This window comes from Crotalus tigris, unplaced genomic scaffold, assembly GCF_016545835.1.
Source record: "Crotalus tigris isolate CLP2741 ecotype Arizona unplaced genomic scaffold, ASM1654583v1 scf7180000017623.1712378, whole genome shotgun sequence".
Taxonomy (NCBI): domain Eukaryota; kingdom Metazoa; phylum Chordata; class Lepidosauria; order Squamata; family Viperidae; genus Crotalus; species Crotalus tigris.
This window is the reverse complement of record NW_024096518.1, coordinates 31,059-45,498: the sequence shown is the minus strand read 5'-3', so window position 1 is coordinate 45,498 and position 14,440 is coordinate 31,059. Positions and strand designations below refer to the sequence as shown.

At 41.6% G+C, this 14,440-nt stretch overlaps 1 protein-coding gene across 1 annotated transcript in view; it reads right to left on the bottom strand.

Moving 5' to 3' along the window:
• The window catches only part of LOC120302934 (sodium/hydrogen exchanger 3-like), a 34,194-nt gene extending 20,355 nt beyond the window's left edge, over window positions 1–13,839 (bottom strand). Inside the window, exons 1-5 of the mRNA XM_039331964.1 lie at window positions 13,763–13,839; window positions 13,278–13,433; window positions 11,178–11,307; window positions 5,393–5,508; window positions 4,378–4,507 (exon numbers count right to left, since the gene is read on the bottom strand). Coding sequence (XP_039187898.1) covers window positions 4,378–4,507; window positions 5,393–5,508; window positions 11,178–11,307; window positions 13,278–13,433; window positions 13,763–13,839 — 609 coding nt within the window. The remainder of the gene's footprint in view (window positions 1–4,377; window positions 4,508–5,392; window positions 5,509–11,177; window positions 11,308–13,277; window positions 13,434–13,762) is intronic.
• Between the last annotated feature and the right edge of the window lie 601 nt (window positions 13,840–14,440).

The window sequence follows — 14,440 nt, the reverse complement described above, 5'->3', positions numbered from 1 at the left end:
TTTCGTATTATAAATCGGCGTTGATCTGCTAGTCTCTGTTCTGTTATTTCTGATTCTGGATGTTGTTCTTTCCAGAACTGGTGCATTCATTTTAGATATCCTCTTCTTGTTGGACTTGATCTGTAGTAACAGATCATTATTTCTTTGTTTTCAATCACTGTGTATCTGCGATGGGTAAAGACCTTTTCTTCCAGTAGTTCTGCAGCTGCTGGCCCTGGTTGCTCAGCCAAAAGTCCTGAGTCCTGTAACCCATTTTTCACCAGATATCCAGGAACTCCAATATCTAGCACGGACCTTGTTAACCCGGGCAACATCCGAGCCAGTATTCTGAAATTTATGTCTCACCATATTTTTTATGGGAGAGACACTCTTTGTCTGACTCCTCTGATGAGACCTGTCCAGTATGGTTGAACCTCTGGCATAGCTCTCATCTTCCTCAGAGTACACAAGCCCCACAACCACGTCAAGGTAGTGCCTCACTGGGGGATTATTATTATTTTGTTTTACTTTTTACTTTTTGTTGGATGATGAGCATGTATTTACCCCAAGGAGATTTAAACTCAATTACTGAAGATTTACCCACTACCTTTGCTAGAAATGGGTTCCAATCTTTCACTACTCTTTCCATAATGTAACACTTTCTAAAATTATTTTTGACGTGCTCTCCTGTCTGTTTGAGGCTCTGTGTTCTTGAAGTTTTGCTTAATATTGAATGTACTGCCTTCTTGAACCTTATTCACATCCTTAATAAAAAGTTTTCAATCATTCCCCCTTTCAATTCTGTCCTTCCAGGCTCTATATATTCAATTTTCCAAATCTCCTGATATGTTTTGTCCCTCAGTCCTTACACTATTTTTGTTGCCTGTCACTGGATTCGCTCAATTTTATCAATACTCTTTTTAAAGTGAGGTCTTCAGAACTGGACACAGTATGCCAAATGGGGTCTGACTAAGGCTCTATATAGCAGGATTAGAATCTCTTTTTTCCTGCTGGTGATCCCTCTAGTGATGCATCCCAGAATTTTGTTTGCCTTTATAGCTGCCTGACCATAGTTTTGCAGTCATCTGTTATGAGCATATTTAAATTCTTTTCTTCTGTTATTCTGTCTAACACTGTACTGCCAATACTGTACCCCACCAGAGGATTCTTTTTCTCTTGAGTCCATGATCTTATATTTAGAAACATTAAAATGCAGTATCCACATTTTTAACCAATTTTCAAGCAATGCCAAATCCCTTTCCATGTTATGAATATTCCCAGTAATGTCAACTCTATCACATACCTTTGTGCAGTGCTTTTTTTCTAAAAAAAAAAAAAGGGGGGGGGTGGAACTCACACAACCTGCCTTGCCTATCCTACAAGGTTCCATCCAAAAATGGTGCCAGAACTCTGTTCTGGGCATTCTATGAGAAAAAAAGCCCTGCCTTTGTGTCATCAGCAAAAAAAAATATATATCTTACCTAGCAATCCTTCTGTTGTACCATTTACAAACACATTGAACAAAACAGGAATTAGGACTGAGTCTTGTTGTACACTACTTGTGATTGGTCTCTGTTCAGACAGTGCTCCATTAATAATCACATACTATTCTACTCTTCTCTGCATTCTTTCTAGGGATTCAGCACATTTTTTGTAGTGTGATGACCAGAATTGGATGTGGTATTCCAAGTGTGGCCTCCCTAGTGCAGTATAAAATGGTACTATCACGTCTTGACATCCTATCACTTCTTGTGATCTGTATTCCATTCCTTTGTTGATGCAGTCTAGGCCTATATTGGCTTTTTTGGCAGCTGCAGCATACTGCTGGTTCATACTTAAGTGGTGGTCCATTAGAACATCTAGATCCCTTTCACAGTTACTATGTTGAGCCAGGTACTACTTATTCATTTGGTCCTTCCTGCCTAAGTGCAGGATCTTACTTTTCTCATGACTGAACTGCATCTTATTAGCTAGGGCCCAATGCTCAATGCTGTCAATGTTCTTCTGAATCTTGGGTCTATCTTCCAATGTGTTAGCAATTTCCCCCCAACTTAGTGTCATCTGCAAATTTGATGAGTTCCCCTCCTGGGAATACCTATAGTGATGTCATTTTCCTCTAATTTTCACCCAAATACATTCTAGAAGATTTTCATTCTTAGTTGTATACTTCTGTAAAGGTGTAGTGATTCCTTACATACAATGCAACTCCCTCTCTTTTGTTGGGTCTGTTTCTTTTCAACAATTCATATCCTTCTAGCAGTACATTCCAATAATGGTTTCTATCCCACCAAGCTTAGCCCACATGTACTAGAGCTTCAAATTCTCCATTTGTTCCCTTGCATTTTCTTTTTATGTCTCCTGTTTTATACCTGAGTTTCTCTTCCATCTTACCACTCCCTTACTCATTGTCTACTAATTGTCTTGAGGTTTATGTTTGGAGTTAGATCCTAAAGATTGGTCTCCCTCCCCTTCCATTTTTAGTTTAAAGACCTTCAGATAACACAAGCCATGTGTTTTCGGACACATTTTTCCCATTTCTTTTGAGTTGTAGCCCATCTTCTGCCAGAAGCCTTTCCTGTAGGTAATGTAAATCTTGGTCTAAAATCCAAAGTTCTTTTGATGGCATCATGCCTTGAGCCAGTGGTTTACTTATAGAATCCTTTGTTCCCTCATTGGATGGCAAACTTCCATCAGAAGTAGAGATGAGAACACTACCTGTGCTCCTAATCCTTTGCTTTCCTGGCTACAATAGACATAAAATGTCTATTTACCCCATTAAAATGCCAGGTTTTGAGATGTATAAAAAAATCAGACTACAATAAATCACATCAGAATTTTTTTCCACTTTTACTATAATATATAAGCTGTATGATTCAATTGAAAAACAAACTGAAATGTTGTAGAAGGAAATGAATAAAAAACTTATAATAACATGATTGCATAAGGGTGCATACTTTTAAACTAATACTTTTGATTTCATGACAGCATTTTGCCTTAGAAATCTTTGTCCATTCTTCCTTGCAAAACCATTCCAAGTCTGTCAGATTGCAAGGGCATCTCCTATGAACAGCCCTCTTCAGGTCACCCCTTAGATTTTCAATTGGATTCAGATCTGGACTCTGGCTGGACTATTGCAAAACATTGAGCTTTTGCTGATGAAGCCATTCTTTTGTTGATTTGGAGGTATGTTTTGGGTCATTATTTTGAAAGGTGAAATTTTGCTTAATCTTCAGCATTTTAGCAGAGACCTGAAGGTTTTGTACCAAAAGTAACTGTTATTTGGAATTTTTCCTAATTCCCTGCCCAGTTCCAGCTGAAGAAAAGCAGCCTGAAAGCATAATGCTATCGCCACGTTTCATTTTTTGCGATGTACAGTTGAGCCAAACATACTTTTAGGAATTATGGCCAAAAAGTTCAACCTTGATCTTATTAGATCATAACATATTTTCCCACATGCTTTTGTCAGATTTGATGTAGTTTTGGAAAATGCAGCCAGGCTTGGATGTTTTTCTTTATAGGAAAAGGCTTCCATCTTGTCACCCTATTTCATATCCCAGACATATAAAGAATATGGGAGACTATTGTCATATGTAGTACACAACCAGTTTGCAGAAATTCCTGCAGCTCCTTGTTGCTTTAGGCCTCTCAGATCAGGTTTCTTCTTTTTGCATCAATTTTGGAGGGATATCCAGTTCTTGGTAATGTCACTATTCTCTACTTATTGATGATTATCTTCATTGTGTTCCATGGTATATCCAATGCCTTGAACCTTCCAACAATGAGATCCCTTTGATGCTTTGTGAGCTCTGCAGACCATGGCTTTTGCTGTAAGAGGCAACTGAATAAATGTCGGAAAAATCATCCTCCTACTCCTACTCCTCATCATGTCCTGTATTAAGCACATCGAGCTACAAGTGTACTCCACAATTTTCAGTCCACAGCTACAGTCTGTGCATACTTCCATTTAAGACTGATACTTTTCAGATCTTCCTGAAATGTTTGGCAACAGATTTTCCTTCGCCTTCCTCTTTTTCTCAGGCCATCTAGCTGTTCCAAGGTTGGGAACAACTGAATCCAAGAATAAACTCTACATCATGAATAAATACATGGCATATAGTTTGTAAATCACCATAGCAGTTGTCACTTTTTCCATGACTGTTTTTCTTTTCGCAAATGCTCTCTGTAGTTTTAAGGCAAAGTCTTTTTTCCCCTTCCCCGCCCCTCCTCTTGTTAACAATATTTTCCTTTCTCCATTTGTTTCAATACTATACCCTTGGATCATTTCATTTTTTTAAAAATTAAAAAAAAAATCCTTGCCAAAGGCTTGGAATTAAAAGTCTTTGAAAATACTGGTATGATGGGGAACCTACTGAAATTTCTTCAATTGTAGTTTCTTACCTCTTGCCTGGGCTTATATAGATACAGTTGTAAAGTATGATGGGTAAAAACATCTTCTGAATCTCGAATGCTTTTCCTTCTCTGTTCTAATGCTTGCATATCAAGACAGACAGAACTGGCAGTTTCTCTCCTAAAGTAAAATAAACATTTAGCTTTGTTCACAGGATTTAACAAATAAAACAAGCCAATAATCTTAAAACAAACAAACATTTTTAAAATCCAAGAATAAACTCTACATCATGATTTTTATAAAAATTAAAACAAATCCTTATAAGAAAGTAGCTTCATAACAGAAAACTAGGATACTGGAAAAAAAATAAGAAGTCACTTGATTTATTTTCTTTAAAGTCTATTTTAATGGACAGGAAGTATTTTGATTTTTTTAACATTATGGAGAGTTCAAATCAAAGTATGCAAACATATGCTGTAATAGTGAACAACTTTAAGTAAAGTCCACAAACAACAGAAAGGAAATTAGGCATATCTACTGTAATCGCCCAGTAAAAGTGAACTTTCAGATTTTAGAAATATTGTTTAGTTTAAATCCATAGGAAAATGTGAGATACTGTTAGAGAGCAATATCTCAGTCAGGAGAAAAGATCAAACAGGTAATTAGCATGGACTTGTTACAAAAAACAAGAGGGCAAGACCTGACCCTCCTTTGAGCCTTATCTAATCAGCCTTATCTAATCTGCCAGTCTGGAAAGATTCCTGTAAATTTGCAACAGAACAATAAAGTAGCTAGTGTGGGTCTGGTCATTCAGACCTGACAGAAACAAATATAATAGTATAATCCTGGTTGGGTGGGAATAGTGTGCCTAACTGGCATCATCTTGCAAAATCAAGCACTTTGAAATAACTGATTTTTTAAAAAATTAGTCTGAATCTCTCCTATTAAAACCAAATGATCTTAAAGAGATTAAATGCAGTATAGCCGAAACTGTATGTTTCTTACCCTGACTTGATATTAAAAATGTACTTATAAAACCAGGGCTTAACTATATATTCCACCTACAGCAATTGGGTGACAGAAGTCTCTCCCTTCATTTGGTTGATAATGCTGAAGTCCACATTGGCGGTGTGTTCAATACTTGGAGAGTGAATGAATGCCAACGAACCTCTTTGCTCTCCCTGTTCAATAAAAATAAATAAATATTGAGCCTGCAAAATGCTCCTAGATTGGGGCTGAAAGGCAAAAGTAATCATAGCAGTAGACCAGGTGTTCTATTAGACACACACACACACAAACTTGAGTTGGTTTTTAATATGCTGATATGTACCCCAAATTACAAAAAGGCAGTAGTTTTTATACACTGTTTCTATAGAGTTGTCTGAAGAAACTACTTTGACATTTTATGCTCTACAACTATCATAATACATATTTACATATTATGATTTGGGTTTCAATTGAAGAAAACATAAAAAGAATTTAAATTCCTTTTCATTGTCACTCCACAGCATTTGCACCTAGGCTTTTGACATAATGGGCATTTCTTGTCTTGATGATGTGAATGCATGTCACTCTACATTAGCATGGCAACACATCATCAACCTGCCCCGGTTTGAGACTTCCAGGGATAGTAATGGCAGACTGAAGATGATTATAGCAAAAAGAGGAACCGGTGAATAGATTGGCTCCTAGGAACTCCTTTCCTGATCCACAATTTTGCCCGATATAGAATCTCCCTTTGAGGAGATAGTAAAACAATGATCTTCAGTAGCTTTGAGAGCAATAGGAGCTGGGAGGAAAAATCATCTTGCCCAAGTTGCAGTTTGGTACTTTCAAAGTGACACTGAATTCATCTACTTTCTCTTTTAATTAATTTAGGAAACTATTTGTTAGACTTTCTAAATTTTAAGAACCTATTTTAAAGCAAAGTTTCATTACCCTGGATGAAAATAGTTCTATGTAGGTTTAAGGATTAAAATGACTTTAACTTTTGGAAAACAGAAAAATATGGACTAGAACAGGGGTGTCAAACACAATTTCATCAGCATTGCGGTTGCCCTCGGGCTGGGTGGGTGTGGCCAGGGTGGGTGCAGCCTACGGGGGGTGTGGCCTGCTGGGTGGGCATGGCCAGCTCTACATCCTTTGCGCCAAGGGTGCCTGTGGAGGCCTGGGCAGGAGTGGGACAGATCTGAGGATCTCTGGCAGAAGGGGGGGGGAACCAGGGAAGAGCCCATCAAGCCGGGTATGTGAAGTAGGCGAGGGCCATTTGCTGGCCACTTCCAGGCAATGGTGCATTTCTTCATTCCTCACAAAGGGTGACACCTCCCCAGTATGCACCTAGGGGGTGGGGTCAACGCGGCAGGGGCTAGTTCCTCGCTGTTTCCAGATGGCCTTGTGGAGCTGAATGCATTGTACATTGGCTCCTGGCCGGCCTGGGCCAGGGGCAAGGCAGCAGGGGCCATTCCCTCACTGTTTCCAGGATGGCTTTGCGGGCCACATGAAACCACTTTGCAGGCTGCATCCGGCCCCCGGGCCTTGTGTTTGACATTTCTGGACTAGAATGTTGATTTTGGAAAGTTAATGGACTTGATCGATGTGAAAGAATATTTTCTGTGGGGTGTTTTTTATAAAAGAATACAGGAAGATTTTGAAATAAATTTAAGAAATCCTCTTTTGGGAAGGTTTAAGCAAAAAGGTCAGTCAGAAACAATTAACTGAATTGTTCCCTTTGCCCAGTTCAGCACAACATCTCACATATGGTTATTTGTGGCACAGTGCCTTTGAAAGCCATTCAGACTTCTTGGATGACAACTATCCTCATCCATCTGCTTTGGAGTTGTAGTTGGTGCCAAACCACAAACCCAAACCCATCGGTTCCAGGAGGAGCTTGGGGACATACCTGACTCCCTTGTCCACAACTTGTCCGGGTCCCTGGTTGCGGCCTGGAATGAGGCGGCGTCCGGGGCCCTGGATCGAATTGCGCCTTTGCGACCTCTCTGTGTGGTGGTCCCTGGAGGGCGCCTTGGTTTACTGAGGAGCTCCGGGAGATGAAGCGCCACAAGAGATGTCTAGAGCGACGTTGGAGGGCCAGTAACTCTGAATCTGACTGATCACTATTAAGAGCCTATCTTAGGACTTATTTAGTGGTGATAAGGGCGGCAAAGAGTGTTCACTTTTCCGCACTTATTGCGTCCGCAGAATCTCGCCCGGCCGCCTTGTTTAGGGTGACCCCCTTCCTTCTTAAAGTGGAGGAGGTGGAGGAACCCTTGCAGGGGAGAGCTGAGCAGTTTGTTCAGTTTCTTTCGGACAAAATCGCTCAGATTCAGAGAGACCTAGACTCCGACTGGGCAGTGCCAGCCGAGTTGCCAGGGGCTGGTCTTAGTCATGTTATCTGGAGCGAGTTTGAGCCTGTGACCCCTGATGAAGTGGACAAGGCTGTGAGGGCAATGAATGCCACCACCTGTTTATTGGACCCGTGCCCCTCCTGGCTGGTTTCTGCCAGTAGGGAGGTGACATGAGGCTGGCTCCAGGCGATAATCAACGCCGCCTTGATGGAGGGGTCTTTCCCGCAACCTTTAAAGGAAGCGGTGGTGAGGCCCCTCCTCAAGAAGCCTTCCCTGGATCCAGCTGTTTTGAAGAACTTTCGTCCTGTCTCCAACCTCCCCTTTGTGGGGAAGGTTGTAGAGAAGGTGGTGGCGTCCCAACTCTTGCAATCCTTGGATGAAACTAATTATCTGGACCCTTTTCAATCTGGTTTCAGCCCCGGCTACAGCACTGAGACTGCTTTGGTCGCACTGACCGATGATCTCTGGCGAGCCCGGGATAGGGGTCATTCCTCTATCCTGGTGCTTCTTGACCTCTCAGCGGCTATCAATACCATCGACCATGGTATCCTTCTGCGTCGTCTTGGGGAGGTGGGGGTGGGCAGCACCGTATTGCAGTGGTTCTCCTCCTACCTCTCTGACAGGTCGCAGTCAGTGTTGGCGGGCCGACAGAGATCGACCCCTAGGCGCCTCGATCATGGGGTGCCTCAGGGCTCGGTCCTGTCCCCCCTCCTTTTTAACATCTACATGAAACCGCTGGGTGAGATCATTCGGCGACGCGGGGTGAGGTATCATCAGTACGCGGATGATACCCAATTGTATATCTCCACCCCGTGTCCTTTCAGTGAAGCAGTCGATGTGATGTGCCGGTGCCTGGAAGATGTGAGGGTCTGGATGGGGGTGAACAGGCTTAGACTCAACCCTGACAAGACCGAGCGGCTCTGGGTCTTGCCTCCCAAAGATCAACTGGATGGTCCATCATTAGTCCTGGGGGGGGGGCAAATTTACCTCCCTCAGTGCAGGCACGCAACTTGGGTGTCCTCCTGGACTCACAGCTAAATTTGGAACAACATCTATCGGCTGTGGCCAGGGGGACCTTTGCCCAGGTTCGCCTGGTGCACCAGTTGCGGCCTTATTTGGACCGGGAGGCTTTACTCACGGTCACTCATGCCCTTGTCACCTCAAGACTGGATTACTGTAACGCGCTCTACATGGGGCTACCCTTGAAGAGCGTTCGGAGGCTGCAGTTGGTTCAGAATGCAGCCGTAAGAGTGATTGTGGGCGCGCCAAGGTACGCCCACGTGTCACCTATCCTCCGTGAGCTGCACTGGCTTCCTGTGGGTCTTCGGACGCAATTCAAGGTGTTGGTTATCACCTTTAAAGCCCTTCATGGCATATGGCCAGGTTACTTACAGGACCGCATACTGCCGCACAGTTCCCAGAGACCGGTGAGGTCCCATAGATTGGGCCTCCTTCAGGACCCGTCGGCCAGACAATGTTGGCTAGCGGGCCCTCGGGGAAGGGCCTTTTCTGTGGTGGCTCCGACCTGGTGGAATCAACTTCCCCCCGAGGTTCGAACTACTCCCACCCTGCCGGCCTTTAAGAAAGCTGTTAAAACTCTCCTGTTCCGGCAGGCCTGGGGCTGATGTCCCCGGGGGGGGGGATATGATCGGACACGCTGTATGATTGTATTATTTTATTGTTAGATTATTGTTTTAATTTTGTACGCCGCCCTGAGTCCCTTGGGATTGGGCGGCATATAAATAAAATAAATAAATAAATAAATAAATAAATAAATAAATAAATAAATAAACAAACTGTATGTGTACCTTTGGTTTTTCTTGCCTAGATTTAAGACTTTGCTTTTCTCCACACTGAAACTCATTTTGTTGGATAAGGTCCATTGTTCAAGTTTGTCAAGACCATTAAAGCTACAGTGATCAACTACAGATGAATACTGAGAGCCAGAAGATAACATCAGTATTCAATATTGCTTCAGAAGATAACATCAGAATTCAATATTGCTTCTGCTTTTCCGATCAGGGGCAGCTCTCATATTCCTGCCATCTTTTTCTGCCTGTCACCACCTGAATGATATTGGCTATCCTATCTACTTCATCTTGTTGAAAACATGAGGACAAAAAAGGAGTGAAAAGCAAAATAATATTGTTGTATATTGTAGAAATGGACAATCAGTGGTCTCCAGGTCCCATGGTACCATTTGTGAGCCCTCATTTGTGCCCAAAGATAGCCAGTTAAGGCACCAGGCTAAAAATTGAGAGACTATGAAAGCCAGCTGGATGACCTTGGACCTTTCTCAGCTCTAGGAAGTGGGCAATAGTAAATCATTTCTGAAATCTTGTCCCCAAAACTGCAGGAACTTGTCCACGTAGTCACCAGGAGTCAAAATGGATGAAAGTGCAGATACACACTTAAGCTCAAAAGTTGTACTATTTCAGCCAATTTTTCATATTCTGAATGGCTTTAAGTGAGATAATATGGGCACTTTTCCCCCCAAAAAATCTTCTATTTGTATGTCTACCTTTATTCCATTTTAAAAATTAGAAAAAATGGTTGAAAAAACTTGGCTACATCTCTTAAGTGAATCATACTATAATCCGATAATTTTGTGTGGGCATTTAGAATTTTGGAAGACTGAGTTGAGGTCCTCAACTTCATAAAATAGTTGATCTCTGTTGTAGCAATATGGTATACACCCAGCCAGCTGGAAGATATATAACTTCCCAACCACAATAAGTTTGTGATTCTACAAAGCCCATCTTTCAAAATTTCAAACATGTCAGAAAAATCTCAAAGCTATGAGATTAATGGATTAAATCAAAGTTGCACTTTTTTTTTCAAGCAAGGATTACATTTGCATTCTTGAAGTATGTGGAAGCCACACTGGGGCAAGGAGAAAAAATAATTTAATTTCATTTATCTTTCATTTAAATGTAAATTGAATCACATGAATCACATATTATTCCTCATAAAAATGTATTTATATTAAACATTAAAAATTACAATAATTTTTAGAGTTTATCAGAGCCACCCTCAATTATTTCCAGGGTGGCAGTTAACTAAGAGCTCTGGTTCTTTCTCTTTGGATTAAATAATAGACTTTCCCATTGTACAATTTCTTAAGATATTTTTGGGACTTCTTATTTCAAACTAATAAAATTTATTACAAATTCATAAATACAATCAAATTTAGACGATAAAGAGTATATTTTCGCATACTCAGATTTCCCACTAAAATTAGTGGAATGAAAATGCTAGAAGAAAGAGTATACATGGGGAGGCAGATTTTTAAAAGTCAAAGTGCAACTGTTTCATTGAAGCCTTGCCCTTTTTATCTGCATACATTTCACATTTAAAAGGGATAGAGCTTCAGTGGATACCATCTTTGCTTTCTTAACCTTCTGCATGTATATAACCTTAGCTAGGAGATTCACATCCAGTATCAATTTAGCATTGAGGGGTGGGGAGGAAAAAAGGAAGTAGCATTTTTGTAATTATAAAATTACCTCAGCCACATAACTAATAGCATCCTTCATGTTGAGCTCACGGAAAACTTTAAGAATACGATCTCTAGTTTTCTGAGCAGATCTTCTCATAAGTACTTTGCTGAGGATTTGTCTGTCAAAATTGGTCCATCTAATGATACGAAAAGATAACATGCAACAATCATATATTAAAAGGATATGTTGAAACTTTTACTTGCATCTTATGCCAGTAACATCCCAGTCAATAGAACATTAAAAGAAACATTTAAAAATAATACTTAGTTGGGAATATAATATTCACAAGTCTTCCTATATTGATAATGATTTGTGAATTATAATTGCTAGGTGGTAAAGAATTTTTTTTCATGCCAAGGATCAGACAATCTATGGTCTACATTCTCAAATTTGGCATTGAAAAGTAGAAACATAAAATATGAATCCAAATAATTAAACAATCCTACATAAATGTTTATCATGTTATGAAATATTTTCAAATGAGCGGGATTTCCATGCCAAATTCATCTTTACATTTTGTAGCATTTTGTGGTATTCAGTTTTACCATCGTGTCTGATATGTGACCTATAGACCCACCTGTACAGCAAATAAAAGCAGAAACTGAAAATAGTTTATAAATATTCAAGTGTGAAAAGAGGAAAATGAATCATCTTTCTCTTTAATACACAAATACTACTTAAGGTATATATCAGAACATCTCATATTTTGTATAATAAAATATTCTTATGCTACAATAGATAAATTGTAGAGGTATGAAACAAAGCAAAATTAATGACTTCATTGTTTTAAGCTCCATATATAAGCAATAACACACATTTATAAGAAAAAAGTAGCTTTGAAAACAATTTGCAGAGTCTAAAATTACTGAAATTGTATTTTACAATGTAATCTTCACAAAATTAAATAGTAAATCCATAAGACAAACTTGAAGACAATTTCACAAACCTGGAAGTCTCTTAGAAAAGAGACTATTCATTTAAGTCTACAAACACAATATCAGCCTGAAAAAATTCACCTGAAGGATATTGTTTCATCATTCAATATTTTATAGATATACAATTCAAATCTGAAATAATTATGGAATTTATAGAAATGAGAAACTGATAAAGGAAGCAGCCATAGGCATATCATATTTTTTCAGAACCAAAAAAGAAGCTCCCAAACCTTTTATTCTGCTATTATACCAATAAAGAAAATATGTGGGACTTTTAAAGCAGGGCTTTCCAACCTTTTCACCGATTGTATCACTTTCAGAATATGGCAACATTCAAGTATCACGAGTCACCTAGCAAGGTGTCAAAAACTTGATGACCCAAAAAAAAAAAATGAAAAAAGTGATAAAGTACAGGTAGTCCTTGACTTACAACAGTTTGCTTAGTGACTATTCAAATTACAATGGCACTGAAAAAAGTGACTTGTGACTATTTTTCACACTTATGACCGTTGCAGCATCCCCAGGGTCATGTGATTTACATTCGGATGCTTGGCAATCGATTCATATTTATGATGGTCACATTGTTCCAGGGTCATGTGATCACCTTTTGCAACCTTCTGACTAGCAAAGTTAGTGGGGAAACCAGATTCACTTAAGAACCATGTTACTAATTTAATCTCTCTCCCTCTTTCTTTCTCTCTCCCTCCCTCCCTCCCTCCCTCTCTCTCTTTCTCTCCCTCTCTCTCCCCCTTCCTCTCTATTTCTCTCTCCCTCTTTCTCTCTCCTTCTCTCTCCCTCTTTCTCTCTCCCTCTCTATTTCTCCCTCTCTCCCTTTTTCTCTCTCCTTCCTTCTCCCTTCCTCTCTCTCCCTCTTTTTCCCTTTCTTTCTCCCTCTTTCTCCCCCCTCTCTCTCCCTCTCTCTTTCTCTCTCCCTCTCTTTCTCTCCCTCTCTTCCTCCCTCCCTCCTTCTCTTCCTCCCTCCCTCTCTTTCTCTCCAATCGGGGATCGATTTGGAGGTGCGGAGGGGAGGGGAGCGACTAAGGGCTGCCTGTGTGACCTTGAAGCAGCCACCTTTGAAAGTACCAATGCTGCTCCAGCCTGGCTCAAGCCGGGCAGAACGGATGATGGGAGAGGAGCTGATCGCCTTACCGGCAGCTAGGACTCCGCGCACCTTCCCGACCAGTGGGGCCTATGGTAGCGCCGAATAGCGTGGCTCCCCAGGAAAGGGACTTCCTGGCCGCACTTCTCAGGGGGCGGGGGTGCCCAGGCGCAGGGCCAATCAGAAGCCCTGCGAGGGGGCAAGCCTGCATGAAGAGCCATGCCCTTTCTGTGGGGGAGGGACACAATGGCGCCAACCATTCGTGGATGTAGATTCTGATGGGCGGCTGGCCTGAGCCGAGGCACTGGCAATCGCCTTGAGCTGCCGCCGCCCAATGAGACCGCACTGCGCCCGACAGGCACCATGTAGTGGTCAATGAGTGCCAGACAGGGGGTGGCACTTGAGGGGTGGCTACTGAATGTGCGGCACCATTGTGGCTGTCAAGCCCTGTGGGCTCGACATTCATACGAGGGAGGGGGACCCATGCAGCCAGCCGCCAAAGCATGCAGCCGGCCGCTGGAAACGCCACGCAGTAGGAACAGCTGATGGCTGCCTACCGGGTGGCATGTGGGACTCCGGCGCACCCCAGGATGGCCCACTGGTGCCCAGTTAGAGCAGCTGGCCAGCGCTCCATTGTGGCCGGCTCCGGCAGGGCATGGATTCCCTGGCATCATGGAACACGGTGCAGCAATGTCACCGATAGGTGGGGCATCCCGAGGCTGCCGGCACCAGGTTGAAGCAGCTGGCTGGCACTCTGTTGTAGCCAGCTCCAGTGGTGGCAGCAGGGATCCCCCACAGCTTGCGGCTTCTGGTGCGGTGCCCGGATCAGTTTCCCAGTGGCAATAGAAGAGGGGTACACATGGATCCTTTAAAGGTGACTTTAAAGAACCCTGGTGAAGTAATTCACCAGATACAGTATAACATTACTTGGGAAGGAAGAATGGGTTTAAAACCTATGGTGGAAGGGCTATTGAAGGGGGGTGAAATTTTTGAGCAATCCTTTTAAACATGTTTAGTTTGTTACTTTTTTAACCCAAGAATTTCTGCCTTGGAAAAGTAATAGATGCAAAGAAAAAGAAGAAGAAGAAAAAGGAGGGGGGGAGGCAGTTTCTGTCTGCATGTTTGTTTGTGTGTATGTGTTTTTTTTTTAAAGAACAGAAATTGGGTAAAATTTCCTGACTGTAAGGATAATTAATCAGTGGGATAATTGTCTCCAGAAATTGTGGATGCTTCAT